This window comes from Terrapene carolina, unplaced genomic scaffold (genome assembly GCF_002925995.2).
Source record: "Terrapene carolina triunguis isolate 2854851 unplaced genomic scaffold, T_m_triunguis-2.0 Scaffold67, whole genome shotgun sequence".
Classification (NCBI taxonomy): Eukaryota; Metazoa; Chordata; order Testudines; family Emydidae; genus Terrapene; species Terrapene triunguis.
Window position 1 is genome coordinate 3,787,525 of NW_020664418.1, and position 22,108 is coordinate 3,809,632.

At 44.3% G+C, this 22,108-nt stretch overlaps 1 protein-coding gene across 1 annotated transcript in view; it reads left to right on the forward strand.

Moving 5' to 3' along the window:
• The first annotated feature begins 811 nt into the window (after positions 1 to 811).
• The window catches only part of MAPK8IP3 (mitogen-activated protein kinase 8 interacting protein 3), a 312,779-nt gene continuing 291,482 nt past the window's right edge, over positions 812 to 22,108 (forward strand). Inside the window, exon 1 of the mRNA XM_026648192.2 lies at positions 812 to 1,129. Within this exon, the coding sequence (XP_026503977.1) occupies positions 812 to 1,129 (318 nt within the window). The remainder of the gene's footprint in view (positions 1,130 to 22,108) is intronic.

Consider the following 22,108-nt stretch of genomic DNA (forward strand, 5'->3'; position numbering starts at 1 on the left):
TGATGGTGTTGCTGGTGTAGATATGTGGGCAGAGTTGGCATCGAGGTTTGTTGCATGGGTTGGTTCCTGAGGTTTCAGGTAGGCTTCAGTGTATCCTGTGGTTTGTATTATGAGACTGGACTCTACTGGCACCTAGATACTTGAGGGGGGACTCTTCTTGCGAATGTCATAAATGTAAAGATACCGTTTGTCCAGTAGAGATTAAACTCCTCCAGTCTGCTGAGATTGGGGATAGAGACCCTGAGGGCCAGGGTTTTGCTATATGCGGTACAGTACTTAGTATACTAAATAGTAAATCCTTAAATAGAGAACCATGTAAGTATTTAATTTACTGCAATAACCTCCCCCGTCCCCGTTGAAGTTTTCTGTCTAATTAACAAACAGACCATCGGGTCCCTTTTGGTTGACTCCTTACATAGATGGGGCCCGTTTCATTAGTAAAAACTACCCCAGGATCATTGTTGTTACCAGGAATACTGGGGTCTTCTTGCATAAAGGGATGGAGTAGGGGGTTTTGGAGGGAGGGTGAGGACGGATCTGAGTTTACTTTTAACCCTTCGGTGTCTGATTAAGTTGCCTTCCTTACGGGTAGCCTCGACTCCCCTCCCTCGTGTGTGGGGCTGGCGCTGACGCAGCACGCGGGAGGCGACGCTGGGAGTGCCCATTGGCGCAGGGAGGAGGAGGATGGGCAGAGCCCGGCGGCAGCCTCAGCCTCAACATCCAAGGGGAGGCGGAGGCAGGCTCGGCAGCAGCGGCAGGTGCCTCGGCGGCGGTGCTCTCCCTGGAGCCCGGCAGGCCGACGGGCGGCAGGATGCTGGAGATCCAGCTGGACGATGGCGGCGTTGGGGTGTACCCGGGGGACGATTACTGCTCGGGCTCGGTGATGTCGGAGCGGGTGTCAGGCCTGGCCAACAGCATCTACCGCGAGTTCGAGCGGCTCATCCGCTGCTACGACGAGGAGGTGGTGAAGGAGCTGATGCCGCTGGTGGTGACGGTGCTGGAGAACCTGGACTCGGTGCTCACCGACAACCAGGAGCACGAGGTGGAGCTGGAGCTGCTGCGGGAGGACAACGAGCAGCTGCTCACGCAGTACGAGCGCGAGAAGGCGCTGCGCAAGCAGGCCGAGGAGGTGAGCCTGGGCCGCTGCTTGCCCACCGCCTGCGGGCCGGGCCGCGCCGGCCACCCACTCGGAGCGGGGGAGGGCTCTGCGCCAGCAGCCGGGGGATGCCTCCAGGGATCGGGATGGGAATGGCCTGCGCCAAGACGCCACCCTAGTCAGGGAGCCCGCACAACCCTGGAGCAAACACTCCCTTATCCTCGGCACCCGGCCATCTCCGGGGGCCAGCCAGGCGCCTGCCGAGACCGCAACCAGAGTCTCTCTCATCCCCAGCGCGGACACGACCTCCTTTCCCAGGGACCCCCCCCCCCCCCCGGCATCCTGAATTCTTCACCCCACAGCTGCGGGCTGACTCAGCCAGTTTGCTCCTCCCACCCTAGGTCTCCGTTTTCGGCCCCAGTGCAGCTGGGATGGGAGAAGAGGGGATGGGGGCCAATTACTCTTTGAGGAGCACAGTGCCATGGCGCAAAGGCATCTGGCATGTTCTGGTATCAGTAGCGGGATGTCATTGCTGCATCTAGGGTGGGAACTCTCGTTTGTAAACATTAGAAGAGGAGCCAAGAGCTCAAGTTGCTTGTTGTAGGGACAGTGCTGTGTCTGCCAACTGTAAATGGTGGGGTGATGGAAGTGGAGCTCTGTGGATTTCATTCTTGCCTGAGCCACTCAAAGGGATTGACAGCTCTGAGGTTTGGTTTAGGGTGAGGTGACTTGATCATTTGGGTGTATTGTCAGTCTTTTAACAGTAGGCTTGTTGTTGTGTCATATCAGGTGAGTCCTACATTATAGGGGGCAGAAATGTTCTGTGGACTGGCCATAGGCAAGGCAGGGATAAATCTTTTCTCTTCTATTGGCAGGCCCTGGTTCCTATCTCCCTTAAGTCAAATGTTAGACTGTCAAAATGTCTTCATTCCAACCTCTAATAGTGATTTCCCCCCCCCCCATCACATTAGCATGCAATATGGACAGACTTGGGGGTGAAGGCAGGACAGGGAAAAGCAATGGTGATTGTAAGGAAGCTTGACATGCAATGGGAAGACTTAATAATTCTGAAATATCTTTCTACAAGAACACCTTGTTCTACAGCTAGGGTGCTATCAATGTGTGGCATACATGATGTATTTTTAAGTGTTGTCTCTTAGCTGTGATTAGATATATACTCCTGATTGCATTGTTCCAGAGCCATAAATGTTCTTGACAGCTGTGACCTTACATTCCCTGCAAACATATCCTGGAGATTTTACCTTTCTTGAAGTGAGATAAGATCAATCAGAAAATGGTCTTTTTCTTTGTCCCCGAATCTAGGATTGTATTGTGTACGTAGGCGGGATCCACTGAAGATCAGTATGAAAGTAAACAAAGTCGAGAGGTCAGCATTTGGTGAAGCTTCCCTGTTGTTAAAATAATTGTTGCCAACTTAAAAGCAAGAAAGAGGAGAATAAACTAGCAAAAAAAGTAACTGGGGTTCTGTGAATTTGACGAATTTAATTTAAAAAATGACAACAACAAAATAAACCACTTGGAACATATGCTGCTAATATTTGTTTCTGATTAGAACAAAGGATTTTTAAAAATCAGTTTACTTTTTATACTTCACTCAATTTGGCTCGACAATGGTAGTCCATGTCACTTCATTAGGCTAGTGCATGAGCAGGCTACACAGTGCTGTAATGTTTGGAAATGCTTTTAAATCTAAACAATAAGCTGTTCATTTGAAATAAAAACAACCTTCTCAAAATATTGGTCTCTAATTCTGTGAATTTATTTTTACCAGACCTACAGTTTGGGCCTTCATAACATGTCTTCTGCAACCAAAAAATGTAAGGTTTGCTGGCTGTCAGTTCCACTCTTCTCTCACTCATGTCTAGTGCAGTGCAATTAAGTTGATGGGGAACAGCCTGGAAGTGGCTCATGAGAGAGACAGTCACCTGGCTGAAAGAGGAGCAAAATTCCTTGATTACTAAGACCCAACAGGAGCCCGGGAGGGAAAGAATAGCTCACTTCCACACCTCCCTCTTGCTGCCTATACTCCTGCCACTACTAATTCCAAGAGTGGCTTCTCAGCTTTCACAGGCTCATCCAGGCACTTCAAGGGGCTGTGGAGCCTTTTGAAACAGCAGTCTCTGAGCTGTAAGGAATGAAATCCACACAGTTGCATCAGCCCTCTTTCTCCCCCACAACAGTCAAGTGATTGTCCCTTAATTAACCCAAGATCGTGTTGATTACACTGGTCTACAATTTTTGAGAAGTTGTCTGCTTCAGAGATAAAATGTGCTATTTATTATGTATTTTGATGTGCTGAATTCAAATATGACAATTAAAACAACTGATTGGCTACTGTTTCTAAGATATTTAAGTTTTACATTTTATGTCTATGTATATTGTGTAGATAGTAGAGTTTTAATCATAAATTGTAAACCTAGGTCTTTTCATGTGTTTATGGTTGCTTTACATGATAATATTTCACCTGTCCTGTTTATGTAACACTTTAAAAATCAGCAAAAGGGTTATATAAATAAAATTTATTATGAAACAAAAGGCAAAAAACTATTCTGTACATAGTTTAGTCCTATTCAGTGTCTACTCGGCGCTTCTTGGCTTGTCTCTTGTATTCATTAAATGGAGCATCTCTTGTCACTGTCCAGCAATAGTCTGCAAGCATTGATGGGCTCCATTTGCCCTGATAGCGTTTCTCCATTGTTGCAATGTCCTGGTGAAATCGCTTGCTGTGCTCGTCGCTCACTGCTCCGCAGTTCGGTGGAAAAAAATCTAGATGAGAGTGCAAAAAATGTATCTTTAGGGACATGTTGCAACCAAGGCTTTTGTATTCCTTGAGGAGGTTTTCCACCAACAACCTGTAGTTGTCTGCCTTGTTGTTTCCGAGAAAATTTATTGCCACTAACTGGAAGGCTTTCCATGCCGTCTTTTCCTTGCCACGCAGTGCATGGTCAAATGCATCATCTCGAAGAAGTTCACTAATCTGAGGACCAACAAAGACACCTTCCTTTATCTTAGCTTCACTTAACCTTGGAAATTTTCCACGGAGGTACTTGAAAGCTGCTTGTGTTTTGTCAATGGCCTTGACAAAGTTCTTCATCAGACCCAGCTTGATGTGTAAGGGTGGTAACAAAATCTTCCTTGATTCAACAAGTGGTGGATGCTGAACACTTTTCCTCCCAGGCTCCAATGACTGTCGGAGTGGCCAATCTTTCTTGATGTAGTGGGAATCTCTTGCACGATTATCCCATTCGCAGAGAAAACAGCAGTACTTTGTGTATCCAGTCTGGAGACCAAGCAAGAGAGCAACAACCTTCAAATCGCCACAAAGCTGCCACTGATGTTGGTCATAGTTTATGCACCTCAAAAGTTGTTTTATGTTGTCATAGGTTTCCTTCATATGGACTGCATGACCAACTGGAATTGATGGCAAAACATTGCCATTATGCAGTAAAACAGCTTTAAGACTCATCTTCGATGAATCAATGAACAGTCTCCACTCATCTGGATCGTGAACAATGTTGAGGGCTGCCATCACACCATCGATGTTGTTGCAGGCTACAAGATCACCTTCCATGAAGAAGAATGGGACAAGATCCTCTTGACGGTCACGGAACATGGAAACCCTAACATCACCTGCCAGGAGATTCCACTGCTGTAGTCTGGAGCCCAACAGCTCTGCCTTACTCTTGGGTAGTTCCAAATCCCTGACAAGGTCATTCAGTTCACCTTGTGTTATGAGGTGTGGTTCAGAGGAGGAGGATGGGAGAAAATGTGGGTCCTGTGACATTGATGGTTCAGGACCAGAAGTTTAATCCTCTTCCTTGTCTGACTCAAGTGAGAATGATTCTGGTGCATCAGGAACCGGCAGTCCTTCTCCGTGGGGTACTGGGCATATAGCTGATGGAATGTTTGGATAATGTACAGTCCACTTTTTCTTCCTTGACACACCTTTCCCAACTGGAGGCACCATGCAGAAGTAACAGTTGCTGGTATGATCTGTTGGCTCTCTCTAAATCATTGGCACTGCAAAAGGCATAGATTTCCTTTTCCTATTCAACCACTGGCGAAGATTTGTTGCACAAGTGTTGCAGCATATGTGTGGGGCCCACCTCGTGTCCTGATCTCCAGTTTTGCAGCCAAAATAAAGGTGATAGGCTTTCTTAACCATAGTGGTTATACTGCGCTTTTGTGATGCAAAAGTCACTTCACCACAAACATAGCAGAAGTTATCTGCACTGTTCACACAAGTACGAGGCATCTCTGCTCACTTTGGCTAAACAGAAATGTGTCCCTTTGCAAAATCAAACACTGACAAATAAGAGAGCATGACACTGTATGATTTCTAGAGCTGATATAGGGCAATTTGTTCAGCAGAGTGATGTAAGCTTCGTTATGATTGCATCATCCATGACTTCTAGGAATAACATGATGCAATTCATATCATGTATGACGCAATACCAGCTTCAGATTGCATCATTCATTGTTTTGTCTAAAAAGCAAGTACTGTCCAAACCCAGTCATAGATTTATTCATAGATCCAGTCAAAGATGTATTTTAGTCATTTTTGGTTTAAATTGAGATCCCTTCCCTTTATAACTCACTTATCCTCTGCCATTCCCAAGTCAAGGGTCGTATATACTGACCCAATAGCATATCTTGAAAACTAGAGCCAATCAACAATTTTAAGCATCATTTTCGTTCTCAGTGACCCAGAATTAGTAAAGTTTGACTACATTTATTTCAGAAGCATTTTGGCTGTAGAGCAGTGTTATTTGTTACCATTTTGTACATTAAGAATCAAAAAAGGATTGAGAGTCATTGACCTAGAGTCTGGTTTGATAAGTTACCAACGAGAGGATATTTAATGCCTATGGTTCTTGAATTCAAGGATGATATATAGCATAGTGGAATATTTAATTAGAAATATCCTTCTTTTAGTGTTGAAAGTACACAGCTCTGATAAATCTTAAATTTGGTTTTGGTGTTGTATTTTGATGATTTCCAGACTGCATTTAAGCTCCTGAAGGTGTTCCTGGCTTTATTGGTTTTGGTGCTGCCCAAGTATGTGAATGTTTCTACGTTGGTGAGAACATAATCCTCTATCCATACTGGTGATGGTGAGGCAATATTAAAGGTCATGATATCTGTCTTATTGCAGTTGATTTTCAGTCCAATTTGCTGGCTGAATGCATTGAGTCAAGTTGGGTTTTTTTTGTATATGGTATTGGGTATGTGATAGGAGAGCGACATCATCTGTGAAGTCCAGGTCTTCAAGGGATGAAGTGCAGAATGCTGGGGATTGAGAAAGTATGACATGTCCAAACAGTCTTCATTCCATACAACCTGCCTCAGAAAAATCCTCCATAGCTTTTGGCCCAGAACAATCTCAAACCAAGATTTATTGACACGGATGGAAATCACCAGAGTAGCAATAAGATAAACACCTGAAGGCAAGCGAAAATGAGGCTGCCTGAAAACAACATGGCGAAGAGTGATGGAAGCCGAGCTGAAAAACCTGGGGCACAGCTGGGGAACAATTGAAAGACTTTCCAGAAACAGACAGGAGTGGAGAAGCTTCGTCACTGCCCTAAACGCCAGAGGCGTAATAAGAACATGATGATGATGATGATGATACTTCTTGTATCTGGAATTATTATAAAGGAGAACCTCTCAAACTTGTACATGTGACTAGGAGACTCCTTGTCAAGTACTAAATTGTGCAGTCTAGAGTAAATGAATCAAAGCAATAGTCCTCTGTTTTGATAGTTTAGCTTCAATTATTTATTAATATAATTGGTTTTTATAAATGCATGTAGTGGTTGAAAAATGAGTCTGAGTAACTCGAGGCTTCGCTGGGTGGGATACTTTCTTATTAAATCTTTGCAAGGTGGAGAGAGAGTTTCACTCTTGATTTATAAAATGGGAAATGGTGTCCATAGATCTAATATTTTGGAATGGTTGTGACACAATCACTATTGAAAATACAGTAATTATGATCAAGCCAGATGACAGGGGAATATAGTAACTAATTTATGGTCTGATCCTCAACCATTGAAGTCAAAGTGAGTTTTGCTTTTGATTTATTGGGCATGGGAGGATCAGGTTTAGTTTATACTAAGTCCCTGCAAGCCAGTGGAATGTCAATAGCTGGTTTCCTGGCAGGAAGAATAGAGAAAGCAACCATAGCAGGATGCTTTTTTCTTAGGTTTAAAAAAAATTGCTTATGATAACGATTCTCTGTCATCCTGAATGAAAATGAAAAATTCTTTGCAGAGAGAATTGCAACAAATAGAGCAGTAGAAACCAGGTTTTTTATAAGAACAAACCAAAAGAAATCCTTCTCCCTTCCCCTAACAAATAGTTTGCATAGGGTAGACAGCCCTTCCTTACCGCTGTTTCCTTGGACCTACTTCCCAAACACTCTTTACTAGGAAGTGCAGCCAATGACGGGTTACTTGAGCTGCAGTGGTAAAGGTCAATGAGTTTTATGGAGAATTTTACTGTGATAAAGCAGGCATAGAGTATCAAAAGTAAAAATCACCTATTTTTCTCCTATGGCTGGCCATTACATAGCAGTGTGCACAATAACTGGAGGAAGTCAGTCCGTCATAATGTATTTAGCACAGTTTTAGATATGCCAAAAGAAAGTTTAGTGCCATCGTCTTAAATCAGAGAAAACTGAAATGTTAAGAACCATAAACATGATGGGCAAGAACTTCCTGTTAAGGGGTTGTAACATGAATCTGCTAATGTGAGCTGCCCTGTCAGATTAAATGGCAGGGTTGTTCTCAGGGAACTGGGTTGAGTCCCAGTCTTGACTTATCTCTGCATATTAATACGAATTAAAACTGTTAAATTGTCATTGAGATTTTGGGGGTGGGAGGAATGAAGATAAGAATCTGACCTGTTAATTTTTCTATAGTCTCATGTCAAAAAACCTCTCAGTTCTAGATATTTTTGATCAGTTTATGAAGATGAAATTAACTAAAATCAAAATGGACATTATGCTGGGATACATAAATGATGCATCATGCTCCTCCTGTTAACTGTGACAGCAGTACCAACCAACCTTATTATCAGTGCTGTGGTAACATAGAAAATGATGGCACACCAACAAGACTTTCTTGGCATAATGTGTAGACAGAAGTTGTTAAACTACTTTAGGGTGACCAGATCACTGACAGGAAATATCGGGACGCGGGGGGGAAGCAAAAAAAAAAAAAGCCGTTTTGCAGGTGCCGGGGGAATTAGCAGGCCCTGGCCTCGGGCACATGCGGCATGTCCCACCGCCCCGCGGGGAAGGAGCCGCTGGAGCTAGAGGCGCGGGGCTCCAGACCCTGGCAGCGGCGGGGGAGAGTGGCTCAGGGCCACGCGAGTGGCCACGTAAAGTTTATCGGCTAGGGAGGGGGTCCCTGGCCGGCTTCTTGCCCTGCCCTGTAGGGGGGTAGCATCCCCACCCCATGCCAGCATGTTTCGCCGGCCGCCGCAGGCCAGGTAAGGAGCCGAGTCCCCCCTCCCCCCTTGTCCTAGCTCCTCAGCTGAGCGGCATTCCTCCTCCCTCCAGGCTTGCAGCTGGAATGCCGGCACAAGTCTGGAGGGAGGGGGTGGTGGCCGGCTTCCAGTTCCTCTTGGAGCTGGTGAGTAGGGGCACCGGGCGGGCAAGGGGGGCTGGCAAGGGGGCTGCTCCCCCAGGAGGGCAACGGGGGGGCTCAGCTGAGGAGCCAGGACGAGGGGGGGGGGTAGCGTCCTGGGGCGAGGAGCCGGCCAGGGTCCACCCCGAGCCGATAAACTTTACATGGCCACTCGTGCGGCCCCGAGCCGCTCTCCCCTGCCGGGGTCTGGAGCCCCACCCGTCGCCCTCCTGGGGGAGCAGCCCCCTTGCCAGCCCCCCTGCCCGCCCGGTGCCCCTACTCACCAGCTCCAGGAACTGGAAGCCAGCCACCGCCCCCTCCCTCCAGGCTTGCCGCCATTACAGCAACAAGCCTGGGAGGGAGGAGGATTGCCACGTGCTTGGGTAAGAGGCGGGGTCAGGGCGGAGATTTGGGGAGGGGGCGAGAGCCCTCCAGGGAGGGCAAATATCGGGACAGTCCCGACAAAATCGGGACATCTGGTCACCCTAAACTACTTTAATGTCACCTCCACTCAAGACATTAAAAAAATAGTTTTCCTTTTGTATGAGAACACTTTTGTATGAGAACACTTTCATTCTCAGTCTAAGAGGATATTATGGACATGTGTTTTTAAAATATTTGCCAAAAGCTAAACAGACCTTCACTTTTTAATTGCATTACAAGACTTTAGATATAGATTGATTCAATTTTTGTTTTACTTGTCCTGAAATGGAAGTGGAAGCTCCCCAATACATGGATAGGAAAACAGAAGCTTCAGTGAAATTAGGTAGTGTTGGCAATTCTTTTGATTTTATGGCTCAATTTACAATATTTGGTGGTTTTCTTAAAATCCTAGCTGCTGGAGTTGTGTGATTACATGGCAATCCCAGCTTATTTATTTATTTGTAAGTTAAGGCTAAGTTTCTGGAGCTCATGAGGTTGTGGAGAAAAGCTTGAACTATGTGACCTCTAGACTAGAGGCTTAAAAACCAGAAGGCAATTACAAAACTCCCACAATTTAATTATTTTAATCTCATGATTTTTTGAGGCTGACTAATGATTGTCAAATGCTTGGGGTTGACATTACTGCTGTAAGTACCTCTGCTGGACTGCCCCAGGGTATGCTAGGAAGACTCTTTTCTTCCTTCTGTTAAAGAGCACCGCTGTCCCTAAAATGCGCTACATTTGGACACTGCTCATTTCTACACTGAAATAAGTAGGATCAGTAAAGATCACATTTGGGCCTTCAATCTCATAGACTCATAGACTTTAAGGTCAGAAAGGACCATTATGATCATCTAGTCTGACCTCCTGCACAATGCAGACCACAGAATCTCACCCACCCACTCCTGTAACAAACCCCTAACGTATGTCTGAGTTATTGAAGTCCTCAAATTGTGGTTTAAAGACCTCAAGGTGCAGAGAATCCTCCAGCAAGTGACCCGTGCCCCACACTGCAGAGGAAGGCGAAAAACCTCCAGGCAGGAGTGCCGCCAGCTTTTCTGCCGCCCTAGGTGGCGGAAGGTCCCGCCCCAAAATGCCGCCTCCCACAGAGGCGGAAGGTCCCGCTGCCAAAATACCGACACGGTCACCGCCCCCCAAATTGTAGTGCCCTAGCCGACCGCCTAGGTCTCCTAATGGGTTGCGCCAGCCCTGCCTCCAGGGCCTCTGCCAATCTATCCTGGAGGAAAATTCCTTCCCGACCCCAAATATGGCGATCAGTTAAACCCTGAGCATGTGGGCAAGACTCACCAGCCAGCACCCAGGAAAGAATTCTCTGTAGTAACTCAGATCCCACCCTATCTAACATCCCATCACAGACCATTGGGCATATTTACCTGCTAATAATCAAAGATCAATTAATTGCCAAAATTAGGCTATCCCATCATACCATCCCCTCCATAAACGTATCAAGCTGAGTCTTGAAGCCAGATATGTCTTTTGCCCCCACTACTCCCCTTGGAAGGCTGTTCCAGAACTTCACTCCTCTAATGGTTAGAAACCTTCATCTAATTTCGAGTCTAAACTTCCTAATGTCCAGTTTATATCCATTTGTTCTTGTGTCCACATTGGTACTAAGCTTAAATAATTCCTCTCCCTCCCTGATATTTATCCCTCTGATATATTTATAGAGAGCAATCATATCTCCCCTCAGCCTTCTTTTGGTTAGGCTAAACAAGCCAAGCTCTTTGAGTCTCCTTTCATGAGACAGGTTTTACATTCCTCGTATCATCCTAGTAGCCCTTCTCTGTACCTGTTACAGTTTGAATTCATCCTTCTTAAACATGGGAGACCAGAACTGCACACAGTATTCCAGATGAGGTCTCACCAGTGCCTTGTATAACGGTACTAACACCTTTACTGGAAATACCTCGCCTGATGCATCCGAAGACCGCATTAGCTTTTTTAATCTGTGTTTTGTGTGTGTGTGTATATATATATACTGATGTACACCAACTGACTCCATATCTTTGGTATCAAAGATATGGAGTCAGTTGGTGTACATCAGTACAGCTCCATTGAGGTATGGAGCTGAGCTGATCTATCTGAGGAGCTGGCCCATTGGCCTGATGTTTGTGTGTAAACTGTTTCCAGTGAATTTTAAACACTGCAGGGGAAGATTAGCCACTGCAGCATTTTATTAATTAGCAAAGTGAAACTGAAAATAAATTGGTCTCTGGGCAATGGCTATGCTGAGAGAAATGTGAAAAAACAGCATGAATCCTAAAGACATACTATTGAGACAAGCTGGGGGAGGTAATAGTTTTTATTGGACCAACTTCTGTTGGTGAGAGAGACAAGCTTTCATGCTACACAGATTTCATCCAATAAAAGTTATTACCTCATCCACCTTGTGTCTCTAATATCCTGGGACCAACATGGCTACAACACTGCATATAAAGATTTATACTAGATCATTCACGTTCTTTCACTTTTAATCTTTTTAAACTATGTTCCCCACTTAATTTTACAGTTTGGTATGAACTTTAAGTATCTCGTACTCAAGAAAAATGTGTGCATTAGTATCAAAATTATATCATCATGGAGTTACTTCATCCTGCTTTCAGAGATTTAGAGTGTTGGCCAACTTTGTTGGGTGTAAGTCTTCTCCCTAGAAAAGTGCTTGGAGCTGAGGGCTTGGAAAGCAAGAATGTTTCCTAACATGTTTAACTCCATCTTTTCCTTACACCACTGGTTAAAGCCATTTGAACTGCATAGAATAGAACTCATATCAATGGCACATATCAACGATAGATCTAACTTTCCAGTAAAAAGCTTTTATGCTCGGCTCTCTTCACTGAAGTTCAAGGTCTATAAGCAGCATCCATTGAAAAATTGCCACCAAAAAAATCCATTTTGATTTTAAATGAGCAATCTCAGCAATTGTGACTTCTTATTTCTGAACAATAAAGTTCCCTTCTTGTCTAATCAAACTTCCAAGCTGTTACATTTGAAAGGTTTTGTTTGCATTAGCTAAACAAGGATTAGTTTAATCCTTTACTTTTAACTTTAGGAGTCAGGCTTGAAATACCTGCTGAAAACTCAGCTATTTGTATGGTGCATTACATGCCCTTTAACTCACTCCCAGAAACGTGTTCTCCAAGCCAAATTTCTCCAAGTTTCAAAGATTTCTCCTACTTTTAAAGCCCCTGTCAGATCTGACACTGGAGCTGGTGAGGACTGCTCCAGAGTGGGCCTGTGATGTGACATTTTCCCTTCTGTTATCCCTAGAGCCTGTTAACAAGTTGATTTTAAAATATAGTAGCTTCCAGCAGGCTATCTTTGTGACCTCCTCTTGACTTCTTGTGTGTGTTTCTGTGCTCTGATCCCCTCAACCTTTTTAAGGGTCTAGGATGGCGATTGATTGAGCCTTTGCAGGGGTTGCCACTAATATGTAACTCGTATGCATCTGGCCACCAATCCTTCCTAGTTCCCACAGCCAATACAAATATTACTTTTCAGACATGTGTTGTAATTTTAGGTAGCCACCATTTAGGATTTTCCCCATCCTCCTCTTTCTTTTTAAAAAACAAAAACACTTTGACTACTGAATATTTTATTCTTATGTGATGTTTTATGATATCTCAGTTGTTTGTTTCTAAATGTTTGTGGGGAAAAATATAAATGTATCATTAAATCCTGTTGGAGACTGGCCTGTGGTTACTATAGGCCAGTTTTTCCAAGATATTTAGTTGTCTTAAGATATGAATAGGCTCTTAGTGCAATTTTCAGAAGTGCCTAAACAAGTTGGCAGCTTTTGAAAATCCCACTAGGCTCCTATCAACATCTGTAGGTGCCTAAATACTTTTTGAAGTATGGCTCTACCTGCCCTGTTGAGGGACACTTTTAAACACTGTCTCCCCTATCCCCACACACTGATTTTCTTGTAAGGTGTCTAGGAGACAGTAAAAAAGTTTGTCTATCAGATTGCAGCTATGCTGTGTACTCAAGGATCTGTTTCTCTCCCTTGTGACTTTTTTCTTAATTGTCTGTTGTTGTTTTTCTGTCTCGGTGATATGAATCTCACAGTCTAGGAAAGAACTCACTCTTTTCCCACCCTGCAATCTGACCTCAGAAATAGTTGCTTGATGGAGATTGGTGGTGATCTCATACCACAGAAGAAGAAAAACATTCTAGCAGACTCTAGGTAAAAAGAGACTTCGCCCATCATACTATACTAATAACTATGTGCAGTTCCCTTTATATTCTTCAGACCCCTATTCACCTGCTCCTGATGGTTGCAGGCATTGACATGAGTGAAAATGAATAGGTGAGATGGGTGCATTGAATTTCACCCACACAATGAGCAGCACAATCTCTGTGTTTATGCTGTCTTTTGATTTCTTTTGTTAAATGTTATTGTTTTTAATCTCTTTTCAGTCTTGAAACAGGGTAGCTACTGATCCTGGAAATTTCTAGGAAAATACTGAGAAATTTCTCTGAGACTAGATTTTTTTCCTGCTGAATGTATAAATATTAAATTTCTCAATTATGACACTTTCCATCTGACTTGTTATAGACTTCAAACGTAAGCAGATTTTGTGACCTGCCCCTTCAACTAATCAGAAATAAAACTGAGTATGACTGAGTGGCTATAATGGGATGGTAGAAAAAATTCCAAGTGTTGGTCAGGTATTTAACATAGTATCTACCTATCTGTCCCTCTTGTCAGAACTGTATTTGGTTTAGAGCTGATGATTATGTTATGATTAAAATTCAATACTGAATTCAATAAATACAATACAATAAAATACAATAAAAAAACCTAGTTCCCTGGAAATCCTGCAATTTCAAATTTAGACCTCAGTAAACATTCAGTGGAGGTAAAATGTTTCATTTTCCCCTTTCATCCAACTTACGTTGTGGGCAAGTAAGAGTAGTAACCGTTCACTTTAGCAATAACAAACATAGAATCAATAGTGTGATACCAATATCAGATTGTCTGTTGCGTTAATGTCAGCTACCTTTTGCTTTTTTTCTTCTTTATCCAGAGTAAAACAAAGCAATCAAACTATTTCCTCTTCTCCCTCAAAAGATCATAGAATCATAGAATATTAGGTTTGGAAGAGACCTCAGGAGGTCAACTAGTCCAACCCCCTGCTCAATGCAGGCCCAACGCCAACTAAATCATCCCAGCCAGGGCTTTGTCAAGCCGGGCCTTAAAAACCTCTAAGGATGGAGATTCCACCACCTCCCGAGGTAACCCATTCCAGTGCTTCACCACCCTCCTAGTGAAATAGTGTTTCCTAATATCCAATCTAGACCTCCCTCACTGCAACTTGAGACCATTGCTTCTTGTTCTGTCATCTGCCACCACTGAGAACAGCCTAGCTCCATCCTCTTTGGAACCCCCCTTCAGATAATTGAAGGCTGCTATCAAATCCCCCCTCACTCTTCTCTTCTGCAGACTAAATAACCCCAGTTCCCTCAGCCTCTCCTCGTAAGTCATGTGCCCCAGCCCCCTGATCATTTTCATTGCCGTCTGCCAGACTCTCTCCAATTTGTCCACATCCCTTCTGTATTAGGGGGACCAAAACTGGATGCAGTACTCCAGGTGTGGCCTTACCAGTGTTGAATAGAGGGGAATAATCACTTCCCTCGATTTGCTGGCAATGCTCCTACTAATACAGCCCAATATGCTGTTGGCCTTCTTGGCAACGAGGGTACACAGCTGACTCTTATCCAGCTTCTCATCCACTGTAATCCCCAGGTCCTTTTCTGCAGAACTGCTGCTTAGCCAGTCGGTCCCCAGCCTGTAGCAGTACGTGGGATTCTTTCTTCCTAAGTGCAGGACTCTGCACTTATCCTTGTTGAACCTCATCAGATTTCTTTTGGCCCAATCCTCCAATTTGTCTAGGTCACTCTGGACCCTATCCCTACCCTCCAGCATATCTACTTCTCCTCCCAGCTTAGTGTCATCTGCGAACTTGCTGAGGGTGCAATTAATCCCATCATCCAGATCATTAATAAAGATGTTGAACAAAATTGGCCCCAGGACCAACCCCTGGGGCACTCCACTTGATACTGGCTGCCAACTATACATCGAGCTGTTGATCACTACCTGTTGAGCCCGATGGAGCAATGTTACTCAGCTGAAAGTAAATAAAGTAAGGTATGCTCTCCCCCCGTGAGGACAGGTGTGGGGGCAGGTTACTGGCTTAAGGATTGTCTGGAGCAGCACTGGGAGAAGCAGCTTTTTAATTGCTTCCTTTCCTTCTTTCTCTTCTGTCTTCTTGAGATGAATGGAGAGATCACCTAAAGCAGCTTGGGAGCAACATCTACTCTCTCCAACTCTCCATTATGTGTTTCAAATACCTGACTTGGTCTTATTTATATCCTTGTTTGTGCACCATCTGATCAGAGAGGACAACATTAGCAGAACTTGGATGAGGTTTATGTGTGGGACACAAATGGGGACTTTAATTGAGTTTGGCAACAGTGTAATGTCTTGTTAAACACAGGTTTGTTCTCTGGGCCTTGGTCTCCCACTGCCTGGGCTGGGTATTGATAATCGCTCAGAGGCAGAATATTCTGCCCTGGTTAGGCGGGGGGCAGAGAGGAGATGTATGCCTCCTATCAATCAGGAGCAACTCTTCTGATATACTGAGTAGACTTAGTGAGTGCCAAAGAGTTTTCTGATGGACACAACACACCTACTCAAATGTACAAACAAATACAATTAAAGCTCATATGCCAATCAGGCTATTTTCCCTACAGTCTGGGAAGAGAGAACAAATGTCTATTTTTAAGTATGTGGAAGGTTCACAAATTATGGTAACGAAGGGCCATATACATGGATCCTAAATATAAATATTTTTAAAATCAATCTTTTTATTAGTATTTATGATTGTTTGTTATAATTATTTAAAAACAATCTGAAGTTAGAAATTCAAATAATATGAGGAATTACTTTATTTAAAGATCAGTTCAAAATGATTGTGTTCCCAGGCATTGATAAACAAAAGCCATAGTCAAGTACCCCTCAACACACACAATAAATATGACACACTGTAAACCCCAAATATGCTCCACTGACATCTTCTCTTGATGAAATGCAACAATCTGTACCTTAATCACTTTCTGTTCACTACTGAGTGAATTTTCCAAGGTTATCTTTGGAGCATGCCAGATGTAGGAAACAGGGACATATCATTTTTCTGGTTTGGGGAGAGAGACTAGGAAATAAGGAAAGGCCAAGAAAGCAAGCAGGCTTTCTAATTCTTTAATCTTTGTCTTATGGTACTGTTGAAAGTGAATTTGGCCAAATAAAAATTAAAAATTTATCATAAAAAATGTCTGACAGAGCATCAACTTGGATGTTGCTTTGGTGAAATTCTTCATTATTTGTATGAATCAGATTATTCTTTCTGTAGAGACAACCTATGTACCTAGTATGGGAATTCCTGATAGTGGCATTCCTCTCCTATTCTAATTTTTTAAAATCGGTTCTAAAACAGTTTAATCAAACATTTGAGAAATCCTCTCTGCAAATCCACGGGGAAACATCACCATGAAAACTAGCAACTTTAAGCTGGGATTTTCAAAAGAGCCAAAGGGAGTTAGATACCCAGTTCCCACTGAAGTTCAATGAGCTTTGGCACCCAATTCCCTTTGTTTATGGTAATAAATACACCAGGGTAATGATAGTTTGCTTGGGGGAGGACTGTTTGTGGATAGTTCCTAGCACATTGTAGACATTAATGATATAATAATAATAAACAGGCTCCTTTGAAAATCCCAGGCTAAGGGATTGTGTCAAAGATGACAGGTCCATAGTGTTCCTACCATAAAGAGCGCTGGCATTGGAATTTCAGAATACTTTAATCTGCAAAAGAAAAACTGCAGCCTTGGAAAAAACCCAAACTTACCCTTCTGTTGAACCAACAGTCAAGTCCTCTGTGTTCTGGCTTTGTGATTTATTTGTCAAGCATCCAAACATGTGCTGGCTGTCCTGCAAAAACTAGTAAAGAAACAGTCCTTGCCCCAAAGATCTTACAATATAGTCAATGTGTCCCACAAAGTGAAGGTCATAAACAGACCCAGAGAGAGAGAGTGTGTGTGTGTGGGGGGGGGCAGAGGGGATGTGCAGAGGAAGGACAAAGTGAAGATCACAGATTACTCAGGAGTCATATTGCATCTTGGTGGTTCTGTTTCCTCCTCCTCCTCCACTCCAGAGATGTAGGCCATGTCTACGCTACGGGGACTATAGCAGCAGCATAGTTATCGTAGCTATGCCAGCATAACCCCATATTGTAGACAGTCTACTGTAATGAAAGGGATTTTTCTATCACTGTGGAAACACCACCTCCCCGAGTTTTAGGGGTCAGATGGTAGCTAGGTGCATTGACCTAGTTGCATCTACACCAGGGGTTAGGTCAGTATAGCTACAGTGCTCAGGAGTATGGATTTTTCCCACCCCTGAATGCCTTAGGCCTGGTCTACACTACGACTTTAATTCGGATTTAGCTGCGTTAATCCGAATTAACCCTTCACCCGTCCACACTACAGAGCCAGTTAATTCGAATTAAAGGGCACTTAAAATCGATTTCTGTACTCCACCTCGACGAGCGGAGTAGCGCCTAAATCGATTTTGTTAATTCGAATTAGGGTTAGTGTGGCCGCACACCACCGAATTACTGTGTTTAAATTAATGGGGTAGTGTGGCCGCACACCACCGAATTAATGTGGTTAAAAACCGAATTAATGTGCTTAGTGTGGCCGCGCACAATCGAATTTATACAACCTGTTTCCCAAATTCGAATTATCTAAATTCGGATTAATCCCGTAGTGTAGACATACCCTTAGATATGTTGACAGAAGTTTTACACGTAGACCAGGCCTCAAGATGTAGTTGAGTAGCAGAAGCTGGTTTTTAGGAGGGAGCTGAAAGAGATGGCTATGGAATGGGTTTGCAGAGGAATAGGGTTTTTTGTTTTAGAACTATCTACTGTTGTGAAAAGTAGGTTTGGTCATTGCAGATAATCTATTGCAGTTGTACTTTAGGAAACTGACTAGCTTTGGTTTTAGAATATGAAAGCTAAAATGGGTCAGGGAGAAGTGTTTTTGAACTTGGTGTGTGTGTGTATGTGTGATTCAGGACATTGGGGGAGTTTGATGGAAGGGCATGGGGGGGTGTTGCCCCCCTAAACTGCAAGCCCCAGGCAGGCAGCCTGAGTATGCAATGTAATGAGTTCTGCAGAGAAGACAGGAGACATGCTGCTCCAGCTTCTGCTCCTGAGGCAGGGAGTCAGAATTTTTTTTATAAACAGAGTGATTAACAAGTGATTAAGATAAGAAAGGGCTGTTAAGATGCTTCCTAAAGTTAAATGATCTGTTCCAAGCTTGGTGAACTGCAAAATTTAAGTAGCCTAAATGACAGAAAGTAATTGTAGATTTTTCTACAGTTGTTTCAATTGTTGTATTCAAGAGGTAGTAACAAAGTTACTAATATGTTTCTTTGAGAAGATAACTGATTTTTTTAGACAAAAGAAGTACAGTAGATCTAATCTATCTGGATGTCAGTAAGGCATTTGATACAGTTCCACATAAGAAATTATTAGTTAAATTGGAGAAGATGGGGATTAATATGAGAACTGGGTAAAGGGGAGACTACAACAGGTCATACTGAAAGGTGAACTGTCAGGCTATAGCAGTGGTTCTCAGCCTGCAATCCGCATGCAGCCCAGTTCAGCTTTGTGCTAAAGGCTGCCCACATGCCAGGTCCGCCAGGTTCCTGGCTGCCTGGTGAGGAGGGATTCGGGTTGCCGGCCCGCCCCATGTGATGTGATTCTGGGGTTGGGGCTGCCGTCCGTCCCCATGGGGTCGGGGGTCTAGGGCTCCTGGCCTGCCCCGCAAGCTCCAGGGGCTGGGGCAGCTGCATGGCGGGGATCCAAGGGTGGGTGGCAGGGATCCAGGGTGGGCAGCTGGGATCCGGGGCAGCTGCGCGGCGGAGGGCGTGGTGGGGGTCCAGGGCTGGGGCGCTGCCGGACAGCCCCGCAGGGTCTGGGGTCCCAGCCCCTGCGGCCCAGGGAACACATTGTGAACTACATATGCATCCCACAGTGTGTAATAAATTGAGAACTACTGGGCTAGAGGGAGGTTACTAGTGGAGTTCCTGTGGGATCAGTCTTGGGACCAGTTTTATTTTTATTACTGACCTTGGCACAAAAAGTGGGAGTGTGTAGTAAAATTTGCAGATGACACAAAGTTGGGAGGTATTGCCAATATGGAGGAGGACTGGAATATCATACAAGAAGATCTGGATGACCTTTTAAATTGGAGTAATAGAAATGGGATGATATTTAATAGTGCAAAGTGCAAGGTCACGCACTTAGGGACTAACAAGAAGAATTTTTGCTATTATCTGGGGACGTAATAGTTGGAAGTGACATAGGAGGAGAAAGAGCAGGATATATTTGTTGATTACAGGATGACTATGAGCCGTCAATGTGATTCGGCTGTGAAAAAAGACTAATGCGGTCCTGGGCTGCATCAGGTGACGTATTTCGAGTAGACATAGGGAAGTGTTAGTACTATTATACAAGACACTGGTGAGACCTCATCTGCAGTACTGTGTGCAGTTCTGGTCTCCCATGTTTAAGAAAGATGATTTCAAACTGAAACAGGTGCAGAGAAGGGGTACGAGAATTATCTAAGGAATGGAAAACCTACCTTATGAGAGGAGACTCAACGAACTTGGCTTGTTTGGCCTAACCAAAGAAGGCTGAGGGGAGATATGATTGGTCTCGATAAATACATCAGGGGAGGGATTAATACCAGGGAGGGAGAGGAGTTATTTAAGTTAAGCACCAATGTGGACCCCAGAACAAATGGATATAAACTGGCCATAAACAAATTTTACTTGAAATTAGGTGAAAGTTTCTAACCAGCTGAGGAGTGAAGTTCTGGAGCAGCCTCTCAAGGGGACCAGTGGGGGCAAAAAAACCTAACTGGCTTCAAGGTTGAGCTTGATAAGTTTATGGAGGAGATGGTATGACAGGACTGCCTACAATGATGTGTGGCCAATGGTGTCTTTCTGTAGCAAAAATCCCCCGGCTGGAGACAGGACACTAGATGGGGATGACTCTGAGTTACGACAGAAAATTCTTGCCCAGGTATCTGGCTAGTGGGTCTTGCCCACATCCTCAGGGTCTAACGGATCACCATATTTTGAGTCCGGCAGGAATTTTTCCCCTGGGTCAGATTGGCAGAGACCTTGGGGGTTTTTCATCTTCCTCTACAGCATGGGGCACCGGTCATTTGCTGGTTTGAACTAGAGTGAATGGTGGATTCTCTGTAACTTGAAGTCTTTAAACCATGATTTGAGCACGTCAGTAACTCAGCCAGAAGTTTACATTACAATTTTAAACCTAACCAGTGGCCCTTAAGTGACTTGCCACAAGATGTCAGAGCATGTTAGTATTAGAGCTGAGTGGGTCTCATATTTATTTAATTTTCTTTCGTGATATAGGAACTAGATACAGTGCTCCTGTCAGAGATTTCTAAGTTATTATCTATAAAAAACCTAGAGTTTTCAATTTTCCAAGTAGCCCCTGGAATCACAGTTAAAGTTGCCCCTCCACCCTCCAAAAAATCTAAAATGGCACCCCTGTGGGCAGGCATGGAATTTGCCCCCCCACACATGGCCCCATTGGCCTGACTGGCGCTGCCCCCCAAATATAGAAGTCAAACTACGCCTAGGGTTCAGGACTAATCCTGTATGAAGTATAAATGAAACTTTATTAAATGCTGCGAAGAAGCTGATACATTAAAGAGTTTTTTTCTTCTTCGCCTCTTCCATGAATCCCCATTTTTGAGGTATTTTATTTTTAACCTGATGCTGTCTATCTCCACCTTCCATTTCAGTTATATTAGCTGTTGTTAAACTTAATAGTCTCACTAAAGTCCTGTGGGGACTGTTCCTTAGGCCTGGTCTACACTAGGCTTTTATGTCGACTTTAGCGCCGTTATATCGAATTAACCCTGCACCCGTCTACACCAGGAAGCCATTTAGTTCGACATAAAGCTCTCTTTAAATCGATTTCTGTAATCCTCCCCAACGAGAGGATTAGCGCTAAATTCGACATGGCCATATCGAATTAGGCTAGGTGTGGATGGAAATCGACGGTAATAGCTCCGGGAGCTATCCCACAGTGCACCACTCTGTTGACGCTCTGGACAGCAGTCCGAGCTCGGATGCTCTGACCAGCCACACCCCCGGGAAAATTTGAATTCATTTTCATTTTCCTGTCTGGGCAGTTTGAATCTCAGTTCCTCTTTGGACATCGAGGGGAGCTCAGCAGCAGTGGCAACTATGCAGAGCTCTCCAGCAGAGATGGCCGTGCAATGTAATAGAAAGAGGGCCCCAGCATGGACTGATCGGGAAGTCTTGGATCTCATCGCAGTGTGGGGCGATGAGTCCGTGCTTTCAGAGCTGCGCTCCAAAAGAAGGAATGCTAAGATCTACGAGAAGATCTCCAAAGCCATGGCAGAGAGAGGCTACAGCCGGGATGCAACGCAGTGCCGCGTGAAAATCAAGGAGCTGAGACAAGGCTACCAAAAAACAAAAGAGGCTAACGGACGCTCCGGATCCCAGCCCCACACATCCCGTTTCTACGAGGCACTGCATTCCATCCTGGGAGCGGCCGCCACCACTACCCCACCCCTGACCGTGGACTCCGAGGATGGGATCATGTCCGCGGCCGGTTCCTCGTCGGACATGACAGCGGACGGGGAAGATGAAGAAGGAGATGAGGAGGACGAGGCAGTCGACAGCGCTGGCACCGCTGATTTCCCCGACAGCCAGGAGCTCTTCATCACCCTTACCGAGATCCCGTACCAACCGTCCCCATCCCTTACCCCGGACACAGAATCAGGGGAAGGA